Consider the following 14,017-nt stretch of genomic DNA (forward strand, 5'->3'; position numbering starts at 1 on the left):
CCAGCTCTAGACACACGACCCAGCTCTGCAATTACTCAGCCAAGCTATTCGCCTCCCGCCTCGCCTTTAAAGAAACCGCTCGCGGTCCGGCTGCCCCAGAGTTCAACTTCCGGCCACACAGTGAGAGGATGTTTTGCTTCTGGCCACGCCCGCCACGCCCCGCCTCCCGTGCGCGAGCTCGCGTGGGCGGGCGCGCGGTGGGGCGGGGCCTTATGGGCGGCAGCTGCACTTTTCGCCGTCACCCGGAAGCGCGCGACACACGCAGGTACGCCCAGAGCGGCAGACAGCGCGGCGGCGCGCGCGCGCTCCCGGTGCCCTCCCCCGTGACGTGCCGGGCCGTGGCCGTGCAAGGGTGCTGTAGCTGCCAGTGTCGCTGTCATGGCGTCGGAGGCGCTGGCTGAGGAGAACCCACCGCGATCTCTTTAGAGCGAGGGGCGGGCGGCTGGGTATGGAGAGCGGCCCCGAGAGACTGCAGCCGCTAGAACACGGGGTGGCCGCCGGGCCAGCGCCGGAGATAGATTCTCCGCCGGAAGGGCGACAGGAGACCGAGCTCGTGGCTGGGGATGGTCGTGGAGTATGGGCGGCGGAGAGCTGCGGTGCGAACGGACAGGGGGCGACGGCTGCCGGGGGGAGCCTCTCGGACTCGGCTTCCCCCGCCGGCTCTCCTCTAGTTTCCGGACCCTGCAGCCCCCTCCCGGGCTTGGACTTGAGCGAGAGCGATTCGGAGAGTATTGCTGCCCAGAAAGCGCCTCAGAGAGGGCAGCACAAGGTGACTGCCTTCCCGGAGACAGCCGAGGCTGGACCGGGCCCCGGGTTGGGTCCGGCCGTAGATGCTGGGCCTCCCCCGGCTTCCGCCGGCACCTGCCAGGCAGAGTTGGCGGCCGCGGGCTCCGAGGAGCCCAGCAGCGCCGGCGGCCTCAGCAGCAGTTGCAGCGACCCGAGCCCTCCTGGGGAATCGCCGAGCCTGGACTCCCTGGAGTCGTTCTCTAACCTGCATTCTTTCCCCAGTAGCTCCGAGTTCAATAGTGAGGAGGGAGCCGAGAACAGGGTCCCCGAGGAGGAGGAGGAAGGCGCGGCGGTGTTGCCCGGGGCTGTGCCTCTGTGCGTGGAGGAAGAGGAGGAGGAGGCGGGGGAAGCAGCTCAGGTGTTGGCGGCCTCCAAAGAACGCTTCCCGGGACAATCTGTCTATCACATCAAGTGGATCCAGTGGAAGGAAGAGAACACACCCATCATCACCCAGAATGAGAACGGACCCTGCCCTTTGCTGGCGATCCTCAATGTTTTGCTTCTGGCCTGGAAGGTACATTCTACAGCTTTCTATTTCCTATAGCTTTTGGGGAGGGGGAAACGGAGTGAGGAAGCTGCAACATGTCAGCCAATGGCTTCTTCCTTTTTTTTCCTCACTCATCAGTCCCCTTTTCTTCGTACGTGGAATTAATTCTTTTACTCCCTTGCTGAATTCTCATATATACGTATCAAAGAATTGCCGGCAACCTCAGCTCTCTCTTGTAGTGTTTAAATAAGAGTTCAAACATTCCGCTGTGGCTGATACACTTAATAAGGCATCATCCTAAACCCTATCGTTATTTTTAAACTATATTTTTTCTGTTATTCCTTTTTTCTGACTTTATCACATATGCAAAAGAATGAAGAATTGGTGAAAATGGTCTTCATAAATTACCGTCAATCCATGATATTGACTGGAGCAAATTTTGATGGTTATGTTTAGTCAGTTTTCCAACTAACCGCTGCTGCATTTGAGTATGGATACTTAAGGAAATGGTGATGATTTCCTTAATTCCATTTAAGGAAGAGCATTGGTCTGAGACCCAATTTCCATAACTTCTTGGTTTTCAAAGATTATGTTTTCATTTTATGCATGAGTTTCAGTTGCCTCATTTCTTTGACTCTACTTAAATAGTTTGCCTTTATTAGGAGTAACCACACATTAAAATGTGCTAAGGGAGCTAAAATTGTAACAACTAAAATAAGGAAGGATATACTCAAGGCAAAGGAGCAATAAAGGGAAGGGTCCTTCAAAAATAAGTATATTGAGGACTCAGTGTGCGTTACCTATAAATGAAATGTCTTATTTAAGCTTGCAGTTTTAACGTGCTGAGAATATGCATCTTATAGCACATATTTTTTTTCAAACAGATAATTTTATCTATATAAAATGCTCCCTAGAAGAAAATAACCTGCATTATTCTTACCAGTTAGTAGAATACTAGAAAGTAAAGGGAATAGTATTTATTACATGTCTTTGTCTTCCTGTTACTAGCAAAGGTCGATGCCAAAGAAGATTAGAATTCTTACCAGTATCTGGTATGTAATTGCACTCACATGTTTTGAGTGAAGATTGTTCCTGCTCTTGAAGAGCTGTCATGCTATTTGGGGTTACAGCATTTACTTATTTGAAATTATTAAAGAACAATGCACTATAAATACTAGGTTATAGGAAACAGATTAAAATGCCTTAGATATCTGAAAAAGGAAAATTTTCCATTGGCCTGGCTTTGACCCAGAGAGCTTCATCAGATTTGTGGGTCTTGAACCAAGCATGTAAGGGAAAGTAGAATTTAAAATAACAGGGAAATGGAATTTCTAGAAGACAGAAGGGTATAAACAAAAGGGATGAAAATAGAATGGATATTGTGTGTGTGTTTATTGACTGACAAGAGTAGTAAGTTCATATTGGAGAATGATAGAATGAGCCTGAAAAGGTGAAAGAGAGCCACTTAATGGAGCAGCTGGAATGTCAGACTGAGGAGTTAGACTATCTTGTGGACTGAAGTCCCCAGTCTTGTAACAGGAAGGAATAACAATTTTCTTTAGTCTTTTTCTCCCTTCTTAGTTTCTGTGTGGTACTGCAGAAGTTCAGAGGATGGAGCAAGTACTGTGGTTTGGAATGTTTGGGCATAGATGATTATTGTACATACAGACTCTGGAAGACATGGCTTCAAATGAGTGATCATAGGTTTGGGTTCCCACTATGTGTGAAGTGTCAGAAATGAAAAGACAAGATGCGAGGCTGCACTCATGTAGCTCATTTAAATTAGTGGGAGACAGACAAATAAACAATAATTACAGTGCAATGTGAGAAGGTCTATGGAATTACAGCCAAAAGGGTAATTGGGGATGGGATATGTCAAGGGAATGCTTCATAGAAAAGGTAACCTGAACTGGCTATGAAGGATGAGTGACAGAGAAGGCTTTCCAGGCAGAAGAAATTGTGTGTTCAAAGATGCTGAAATAGAAAAAGGTTTGTTCTACTTGGGGAGGAGTGCGTGGATGAAGGGAAGGAAATGGCAGTAGCAGGAAATAAAATTGATTGGCTGGATTAGACTGTGAATGAGTGGGCATGTTAATGAATTTGGAGATTATTTTATAGATCTGGTTCTTAGCCTTCTTTCTGCCTCCAGGCTATTGCTGCATACAAAAATTACTCGTCAGTGATCATCAATGACTGATAGGGAGACTGATTAAGAGAAGCAAGGTAGGATAGAGCAGTGTTCTTAAAGTGAGCCAGGGTTTCTAGAGATCAAAACTATTTTCATAATAATACTAAGCTGTTATTTGCCTTTTTCACACTGAATCTCTCAACAAGTTTCAGTTTTCCAGGCTTCATGATGTGTAATGGCATCATTTCACTGACAGTTAGTGGAATATGTGCTTGTGTATTTTTATGTTTAAATTTTTTCTCAATTTTCATTTCCAGTACAGTAAATGTTAGTAAGTATAACCTATGTAGTCAAAAGCTCTTTGAGGTCCTCAATAATTTTTAGGGCTGTAGTGGATCCTGAGACCAAGAAGTTTGAGGAATGCTATAGTAGAGAAAATAATAAATAGGGTATAAATGTAGTTATCAAATTTCAGAGGACCCATCACTAGGAGGTGTTTAGATTTTACATATAGCTGATAACAAGGAGCTATTATAAATTACTGGACATGATGAAAGTAGTCTTTTGGTCTGAAATTAGATCAGCGGTAAGATTGCAGTGAGCATAGCAGGAAGAATTCATGAGCACAGCCCCTTCGGATGGGGAATTTTTCACCCCTTCTGTTTGATGAGGGTAATTTAGCCTACCGATGAACTGATCCCTAATTGGATATAGGAAATGAAAGAGATGACACCACTATTTCTAATCTGGGTAATAGAAATTGCTTGGGTCATTCAAAAGGTAGAGAAGGTGTTTAGTTGGGAAAGTTGATATCAAAGTTTGGTTGTGTCAGGTGGAAATGTCTGATAGTGGGACATAAAGTATAAATGTTCGATATGCCACCAGAATCATGGAGTGGGTCTCAGGAAAGAGGTCAAAAGTATAGAGAAAAATTGAATTAGGGAATTGTTGCATAGATGTAAGTATGGTAGCTATGAGAATAAATTCTCCATAGAGGGTGGTGAGTAAAAGTTCTCAACTCTTTTCCATCCCAATATATGTGAACTACAGATTGCCATTACAAACATCCTTGCTCTCCTCCCTCTATTTCCCCACTCCCTCTTGCACTTCTTTCTCCAGTAGACACAGAGAAAACAGGAGTACATATTAAACTTGGTGGGGGGAGGGGAATGCTAAACATTAAGGGTGAGAGAGTGCAAAAGAAACCACTATAGGCACAATTTGAGATGTAAATGAGAACTAGAAAGAGGACACTGTCATGACAGTAGTCCGGGAGAGAGGCTGTAATTTTTAAAAAGTGGTCAGTTATCATTTTTGAATGCAATATCCTCCGGAGCTGCTGGAGTAGGAAAGATTTTGCCAAAAAGGATATGTGTGAGGACAGGGTTGCTTAAAAGTCAGGAAAATATGGGCCCCCTCAGAAGAGGTAGTAAAGTTCTCTTCAGAAGAAAGGAATAATAACCTTATTTTCTGAAGGAATGAAAGTAAGAGGACAGGGAAGTTAGACATGGTTACGTTAAGATAGACAGGTAGATGGTAAGTGAGGCCTCCTTCTCAATTTTGACACAGTGACTATTTACCTCACCAATCATAACTATCCAATTCATTAATAATTAAGAAGGAGAGGGATTATAACGTTTGAGGGGTGGATTTTGTGAGAAAGGTACATTGTATTTTAAAGAAGTTCTAATCTCATTGGAGATTATAACTAGGAATTTGAGGTATAAGTAGAAAGTAAAAAGTAGCAGTAGATAAATTGGGGTATTCTTTAAAAACTTAGTATATCAATTTTGCTTTGTTTTTGTTTTTTCCCCAGGAGTTCTCTTACACCTGGAATAGCAGGAAGAAAGGCTGGTTGGGGTTATCAGGGATTGGGCTTTTCAAGGGTTGATTCATGAAGAGTTAATGGAATTAGAGTTGAAAGTGAAACAATTGATCATCCTTTTTGGGGGAGGTTGAAGTAATGAGGACAATCAATAAACTGAATTTATTGGGAGGATTTGAGTGATTCAGAGGATGTAAGTGCTGTGGTTCTGGATTGAGTTAGAAATGCTGGAGTTTTAAGTGAGAAGTATTGGTTTTGGACTGATGGAGAGTAGGCAATCATTCATAATCTATGAAACAGTTGAGCTGTGATTATCTGATGAATCAAGGAAGAAAGAAATCTGTTCATTAAACTTAATTCAAGCGCAAATTTCTTATTTTGTTTAACTGGCAGCAGGTAAAATTTTTTTAAAATTATAAGTTATCGTTGATATACAATCTTATGAAGGTTTCACATGAACAGCATTGTGGTTTCAACATCTACCCCTATTATCAAGTCCCCTACCCCCACCCCATTGCAGTCACTGTCCATCAGCGTAGTAAGATGCTATAGAGTCATTTGTTGTCTTCTTGGTGCTGTACTGCCTTCCCCATGACCTACCTATATTGTGTGTGCTAATTATAATGTCCCTTAATCCCCTTCTCCCTCCCTCCCTTCCTCCCTCCTTCCCTCCCTAACTCCTTCCCTTTGGTAACTGCTAGTCCCTTCTTGGAGTCTGTGAGTCTGACTTCAGTTTTGTTCCTTCAGTTTTGCTTTTTTGTTACACTCCACAAATGAGTGAAATCATTTGGTATTTGGTTTCTTTGCCTGGCTTATTTCACTGAGCATAATACCCTCTAGCTCCATCCATGTTGTTGCAAATGGTAGGATTTGTTTTCTTCTCGTGGCTCAATAATATTCCATTGTGTATATGTACCACATCTTCCTTATGCATTCATCTACTGTTGGACACTTAGTTTGCTTCCATATCTTGGCTATTATAAATAGTGGCACCAGATAAATTTACCCGATTTTATGTTTTGGAATACATTTTCATTTTGCTTCTTTACTTTAGACTATATTTGGTGTTATATAGTTTTTCTTTATTCTTTCATTTTATCTGAAACAATGCCATTTTTTAAGGTATATTTGAGGGTTGTAATCCATTTAATTAGATGTGTTTACAATCTACAAGTCAGAAGATAATTAAAATATAAAATATAGCTTCTAATGATACTGGCCTTATGTTACAAATGTTGAAGCTGAGTAAAGAGTACTTGAAAATTCATTGTGCTGTTATTTTTCTGCTGTTGCTAATAATTTAAATTTTGCATTATGAAAGATTTTTAAGTTTCTGCCCTAATATTTTTATGTTTATGAAGGTACTACTTTTATAGAGGAGTCCCTATTTTATTATACTTTGTTTTCCTAAAGAAAGATTTTTACAGATTCTAAGGCCCACACACTCAAAAAAAACTTACATATAACTTATATTGTACATCATGATACAGGACATATAATATTTAATGGTTATGTAGCTAATCATTTTGTAGCATTTTAGTAGAAGAATGAAAGTACTATTCTGATTTAAGATGCTAAAAGCACATCTCCTCTCCTCCCTAGCCCTTTTGGGTGAGAAATTCTTTTCCCCCTCTCTTTGCTTAGTCAGAGCTGAGATCACCTCCTACACTGAGTCAAGGGAGGAAAAATTAGTACTTTCTATCTCTACTACCATTACCCTGGTTCAGGCCACCTTCATCTCTTACCTGGCTACTTTATTTGACTTCTAAATGATCCCTTGTCATATCCTATTCCCATCTATCTTTCAAGCAATTAATGTAAAACTAATTTAAAAATTGTCAGTTTTTCTCTGGGTGGATTTTTTAGCATGGTAAGCATGCTGTACTTCTTAATATATGCTTCTTAAATATAAGTCCAGTGAATTTTGAACTAAAGATGTCTTGTTTTACTGTTAAATTTCACTATAACGACATTCTTTATTGCATGTAAAATAAGACATCCTTGAAAATCTAATATGTGTGGATATATCTGCCATTTCTTTAGTTTTAAATAAGCCTTGGTTTTACTCTGAGGATGGGGTCTGAATTATGATTAAAAATCAATGATGGTAAAAGTGTTTCAAATTGGCCTAAGTGGAAGGTTGTCTTTTATATAATTTTCCTGATTTGAAATACTGATGGCAAGTAGAAAGCCAGTTAGTTAGATTTACTAAGAAGTCTGGCTTTAATATTTTTAAGTACAGCAATTATTCTTAATAAATGAATAGTAATATAAGAAATTAGATTATAAAGCATAGTATATAACACTTTATTATACATGTTTATTTGCTGGAGCCAGAATTAAAGGAATGTGAAAAGGAACCTTAAGTTTTTTAATCCTTATTTTGAAAAAAAGATGTATTTCTTCCCTTTGATTCCCATTAATTATACTTAGTGTATTTACAAAAAATGATTTCTTTACTATTTTCAACTAAAAATTCATGAATGCTATATGATTTACTACATACTCAAAATTAATGAACTTTGAACTAAGAAGAAATTGTATTATATAGTTGGTCCGTTTTACCATACATAAGTAATGTAAAAATAGACTGAAGCCCAGGAATTAAATAATTCATGCACAAATTAAAACTGGTTATCTGAATTCCAACTAAACTTTCTGTTTGAATGTCAATATAAACTTCTCAGTTCTGAAGCAGACATCATTTTCTTCTACCAAGTTATCTTTCCTTACCAAATTTCTTATTTTTATTATTTATATGGATCTCAATTTTTAGTCTTCTAAGCCTTAGAAACTTAAATTATTCTTTCCCCATCATCCTCATTGGTCCACCTTTCATTGGTCACAAAGTTGTGCATTTAAAATAGGATTTCACTTTCTTTCAAGGGATTTTGCTGTTTTTAAAAGTCTACAAATACTGGTATAATGGAAAACTTTGGAGTCAGATCTCAATTCACATCACAGCTCTGCTATTTTGGACAAACTAATTTTTTAATGCCTTACTTTATTCCTTGAATGAAGTAATAATGCCTGCGTCATAGAATTGTTGTGGATTAAGGGTAACATGCATATTGAATGGCAATTAGTAGTTCAATAAATTTAAATTTTTCTTCCTGACTTTCTTAAACAGCAGAGACTGGCAAATACTTAATTTTTTAATATCCTCAAGTATCCCTCCAAAGTGAAAGAGGCACTAGAATTCAAACTGTATTTCTTGAGTATTTGTTTATTGGTATTATAATCAAACATTTAATAATGTTCTGTGACTGGCCATTTTTGTACTTAACATCACCTATATAAACTGCTTCTTATTTATTAATTATTACAGGTACCCTTCATTTCTCTCAGAATATCAAAATCTTGGCATATCACTTTTGGGATGTTTTATATTCCTGTTTAAGATTTTATGAATACTTTAAACAAAAGGTTTTGTTGTTTTTATTTTTGGTCTTGTGGGTCTATTCTCAAATACATTTTACTCTTTAAGTGACTAAGAATTACAGAATCATTGGAGTGAATTAGTGAGGTTTTACCTACATTTGAATATTTGGAATTGGAGAAGCTATTTCCTTTTGTTAAGATAACTTTTCTTGCTGTATTTATAATATTAACTTGCTCAGGGAATCTAGTTAATACAATAAAATGTTATTTATAGGATAGGGCATAATTTATTTTCCTAGATAATAAAAGCTTCATTTTATTTGGACTCTGTTAATTTGAAACTGTGTGTTAATGTGTGCTGAGAGGCTTTGCTCAGATTTTAGGAAGAATACTTAAAATACTTAAAAGAGTAACTTCCAAGTATCTTGTATACATTAAAGTACTCATTTACTTAAAAACAGTTTGTTACAGATTATTACTAAAAGAGGACCACCTGAGAACCTAGGTCATACATCATTTTTTTGTGTGTGTGAAATTTAAAATTTAGTGACTCAGAGAAAATACCACAGTTTTAATTCTACATTCTTAGCTAGTTTTTTTTATGGCCTGTTTCTTCTTTAATAAAATCTAAAGAGACAAAGGAGTGCAAGTCTTAGAATCATTAACAAAACCTTTGGCACTTGCTTTTGGGGTGATGGTGCTACAGGAAAGCAAAAGAGAGAAGCATGCTTTTTAAAGATGATTCTGTGGTTTAAATAAGTTAAGATTTATCAGGGAAAATGCAAATTAAAACCACAATGAGATTACCTCACACCAGTTAGGATGGCCAACATAGAAAAGACTAGGAACAACAAATGCTGGCCAGGATGCGGAGAAAGGCGAACCCTCCTACATTGCTGGTGGGAATGTAAACTTGTTCAACCATTGTGGAAAGCAATATGGAGGTTCATCAAAAAATGAAAACTAGAAATACCATTTGACCCGGGAATTCCACTCCTAGGAGTTTACCCATAGAAAACAACTTCTCAGATTCAAAAAGACATATGCACCCCTGTGTTTATCGCATCACTATTTACAATAGCCAAGATATGGAAGCAACCTAAGTGTCCATCAGTAGATGAATGGATAAAGAAGATGTGGTACATACACACAATGGAATACTATTCAACCATAAGAAACAAATCCTACCATTTGCAGCAACATGGATGGAGCTAGAGTGTATTATACTCAGTGAATAAGTCAGGTAGGGAAAGACAAATACCAAATGATTTCCCTCATTTGTGGAATATAACAATGAAACAAAACTGAAGGAACAAAATAGCAGCAGACTCACAGACTCCAAGAAGGGACTATTGGTTACCGAAGGGGAGGGGTGGGGGAGGGCGGGTTGTGAGGGAGGGAAAAGGGAATTGTGGGTTATCATGATTGGTGCACATGGTGTGTGGGGGGGTCACAGGGAAGACAGTTCAGGTCAGAGAAGACAAATAGGGACTCTGTAGCATCTTACCACAATGAATGACAGTGACTGCAATGGGGTATGGGGGGGACTTGATAATAAGGGTGAATGTAATAACCACATTGTTTTTCTTGTGAAACCTTCATACGAGTGTATATCAATGATACCTTAATTTAGAAAAAAGTTAAGATTTGTTGAAGGCTCCAAAGCATTAGTGAAAGGCAGGCATTCACTATTATATTCTTTTGTCTCTAATTTTAATGACTATCCAGAATATTGGCTAAAATTCAGGTACTGAATATACCACTGAGTATGCTTGTTAATAAGACAGTTAAAATATTTGCATGTTTGTTGTCCCACTACTAAATCATTATAGAGGTTGTTATTTTCTATATCAAATATTTGAAACAAGATTTGGTAGGCAGTTGTTATTATTTAGAAATTGGAAGCCTAAACCCTTAAATCATATCTGTAGAAATCTAGGGTTTTAGAGTATATTTTCCAAATACATATACCTGTTAGTTCCTTTGTTTCTTATTTTGACAATTTTCTGTTAGGATTGCTACATTAACCAAAGTAGAGAATAAGCTACTTGCTTATGGAATTTTCTGGTGAATCTATTTCTGAGTGAATCTGCCTGAAATAAAAGAATGTATAGGTCTTATTTATAAAACATTGTTTAATGTAAATGGGACTTTCAGATTGGTCAGACAGCTGTTCAGAATATAAACATTCACAGTGACTATAAACTTACTGGTTTAAGTATCAGACCTTCAAAAAGTGGTACTAAAACACCTTGATAAAATACGACATAATAACAGTTAAAGTCATCTGAAGCAGGGATCAGCAAACTTTTCCTGTAAAGGACCAGAACATAAATATTTTAGACTTTGTGGGCGAAATGGTCCCTTGCAAGGATTCTACTCTGCTATTGTAGAGCAAAAGCAGTCAAACAACCATATATAAACAAAGAGTTACTGTGTTCCAGTAAAACTTTATATAGAAAAACAGGCAAGGGACCATAATGTGCAATGAATTTCAATTAAAAAATATACCATATGTGGAAACTCTCTGTGATTTCTGTTTGGTCTTTGTGTAAACCTAAAACTGCTCAAATAAAATGGAGTATGTAGTAATTTGTTAAAAGAACATGTCACAGAAAATAAAAATTATTTGGAATGAAGTGGTAATCAAAACCTCCATGGCATCTCTTGGTTTCCACTGAGTGATAAATTCACTGGATGATGAAATCATATGCATCAACTGTCATGTATATTTTTAGAAGGTCTCAAACTGTTCTGTTTTACAGGAAATTTGTTAGAACTTATTTTATTCATTGATTAAACAGAAAAATTGTGATAAGCTATTGCTACATTTGGAAACATAAACACCCAAGCAACTGCTTCAATATTTCGGGGAATTGTTGGAGAAATTGCTGACCTAAATGATTTCTTTGGTTGAACAGTAAATCATTCCTGAAAAATAATTCCTGAAGAATTAATAAATATATTGCTATTTTCCTATCAATACATTAATTACTTTGAGTTTCCATCCTACAGTATTTATTTTTCTCCTATTTTATGCATATAACACAGCATGCTTTTGAACAAGTCAGTTAAAATATTTACAGTCATAATATCTGTACAACTCATCTGACAATTCTTTTGAATAATTTAGACCAATGTGTTGCAACTGAATTAACTTTAGAACTTAAATATGACTGTAAGGTATGTATCAACTTTTAACCTTTTTATTGTGAAATATAACATATACAGAGAAGTGTTGTCCAGTTTAATAAGTTATTTTAACACAAATATCAGCAGAACTACCATAGAAGTCAAGAAATAGAGCATTGCCAGCCCCCCACAAGCCTTTCTTATATACCTCTTTCCAACTATAACTCCTTTCCTTACCCCTAAAACTAACCATAATCCTGATTTTTCTGGCACTCATTTCCTTACTTTTCTTTATCATTTCATCACCAAATATGGAGCTCTAAACAATATGGTTTAATTTTGCCTGCTTTTAAACTTTCAATTGGAAACATACAGCATAAATTCTTTAGTATATGACTAATACTTTAATACTATATTCATTTTAGCCATTTAACAGTAAAAATAGACTGAAGTAATGGGGTACTAAGCTGAGTTCAAGCCTGGCTTCAGTTAAACTGCTGTCACATGTTTGGTACGTAATGACAGATGTTTTCATCAGTGATGAAAGATAGAGCACTTGAGTTTGAAAACAGATTTCTCAGTATCTCTGGGAGATCTAATATCATCCTATAAATTTTATGGTGATAGGTTTGACTTTGCTATATTTTATAAAGATTATAGAGATATTAATAATGTGAATATTAATATACACTTATAGTAGATGTTTATATATATACATACGTACATGTGTTTCTGACTGATGGTAACACTTTAATCACTAAAACATTTGATTTTAAGAAAATACTTTGTTTTTCAGGTGAAACTTCCACCGATGATGGAAATCATAACTGCTGAACAGCTGATGGAATATTTAGGTTAGTATTGAAAAGTGGATGATTTTTTATCATTTAAAAAAAAACACGAAGTTTTCAAAGCTAATATATTACCAAATCTCATCTTTCTGAAGTGCTATTATATTATGTTTTAAAATTATAATTTTGAATGCATAATTAAAAAATTTTACAAGTATGTTACTGTTCTTCGATGTTAAGGGCTTCTTTCTGACCAGCATTAAAATTCTATAATATAAATAAGGAAACTGGATGACGTCTACAAAACAGCAAGCTACATATTAACCCCAGTAAATTCCAGGATGAGAAACGGAACAGTAACTCTGACCTTGCATGTAGAAAGTATTAAAAAATATTGAGTAGACTTGAATTAAAGACCCAAGAAGTGATTTAGAGCAGTGCTATCCAAAGTTTGATGTATGGACCTATGCCAGCCTGTGAAATGTTAGTTACCAGTTATAGTGAGATAGGGGCTTGTACCTAAAACATTTACATTAGTAAACACACTGTTAAGTTCTTCTGAAATTTTTTCCTAGCAAAATTTCTCGATGAGGGAAGAAGTGTATTTAATTACATTTTTATGCCAGCTTATTATTTCAAATCAAACCAATAATACAGAGTTTGCAGACCAGCTAGAGTAGAACTTGTTTACAGAACAGGTAGTTGTATAGCACACTGAGGTCTTTTTAAGTTTAGCAAATAAGGATTTATATACTTAAGTTATTACCAAATAGGAAATCCTAATCCATTTTCTTAAAGTTTTTTTAGTAATTAAATTTTTATTTTAAAAAATCTTGTCAGCCAATTAGTTTGTTTATGGAATTCCAGATAAGTAGCTAATAACTGACTTTTTTGAGATGTAGTATTAGTAAAGTAATTGAGATTACAGCTTTTGGAAGACCTTTTCTTTATGTAACTAATACCATTTAATCCCATGCACTAGTTATACGTAGATTACTGTAAACACCTAAATATATGGAAATAGAATTTCTGCTTATAACACTTTTAGCCTAGCTTAGTGATTCTTAAACTTTGTGATTTCTAAATTATATTTTATGGGGAAGGCTGAAATATGCTTGGTGCTTTTGAGGAATAGGCAGTAGGACTGCCAAGGTGTGTGTGAAGGGGAGGTGGTGGTGGGAGGGGTAATGGGGCCAGATCATATAGGGCCCTATAGGCTGTTATAGCAACTTTGACTTTTGCTGTAAATGAGCTGGGAAGCCATTAGAGGGTTTTAAGCAGAGGACTGACATGATTTGACTTTAACAAGAATTCTGGTGGTTATATTGAAAATAGAACTTAGGTGGGTAATTACCAATGCAGGGCTGTCAGTTTGGGAACTATTACAACTGGTTGAAGATAGTGGTGGCTTTAAACAGTGTTGAAGAAGTGGAGATTGTAGAATGTCGTCAGCTTCTGAATCCAAGTTGGCAGAATTTGCTGGTCAG

At 37.1% G+C, this 14,017-nt stretch overlaps 1 protein-coding gene across 1 annotated transcript in view; it reads left to right on the forward strand.

Moving 5' to 3' along the window:
• The first annotated feature begins 315 nt into the window (after positions 1-315).
• Positions 316-14,017, forward strand: part of MINDY2 (MINDY lysine 48 deubiquitinase 2) — a 71,774-nt gene continuing 58,072 nt past the window's right edge. Inside the window, exons 1-2 of the mRNA XM_073211908.1 lie at positions 316-1,300; positions 12,536-12,593. Of these exons, the coding sequence (XP_073068009.1) occupies positions 449-1,300; positions 12,536-12,593 (910 nt within the window). The 5' untranslated portion in view covers positions 316-448. The remainder of the gene's footprint in view (positions 1,301-12,535; positions 12,594-14,017) is intronic.

Source organism: Manis javanica, chromosome 8 (genome assembly GCF_040802235.1).
Source record: "Manis javanica isolate MJ-LG chromosome 8, MJ_LKY, whole genome shotgun sequence".
NCBI classification, from domain to species: domain Eukaryota; kingdom Metazoa; phylum Chordata; class Mammalia; order Pholidota; family Manidae; genus Manis; species Manis javanica.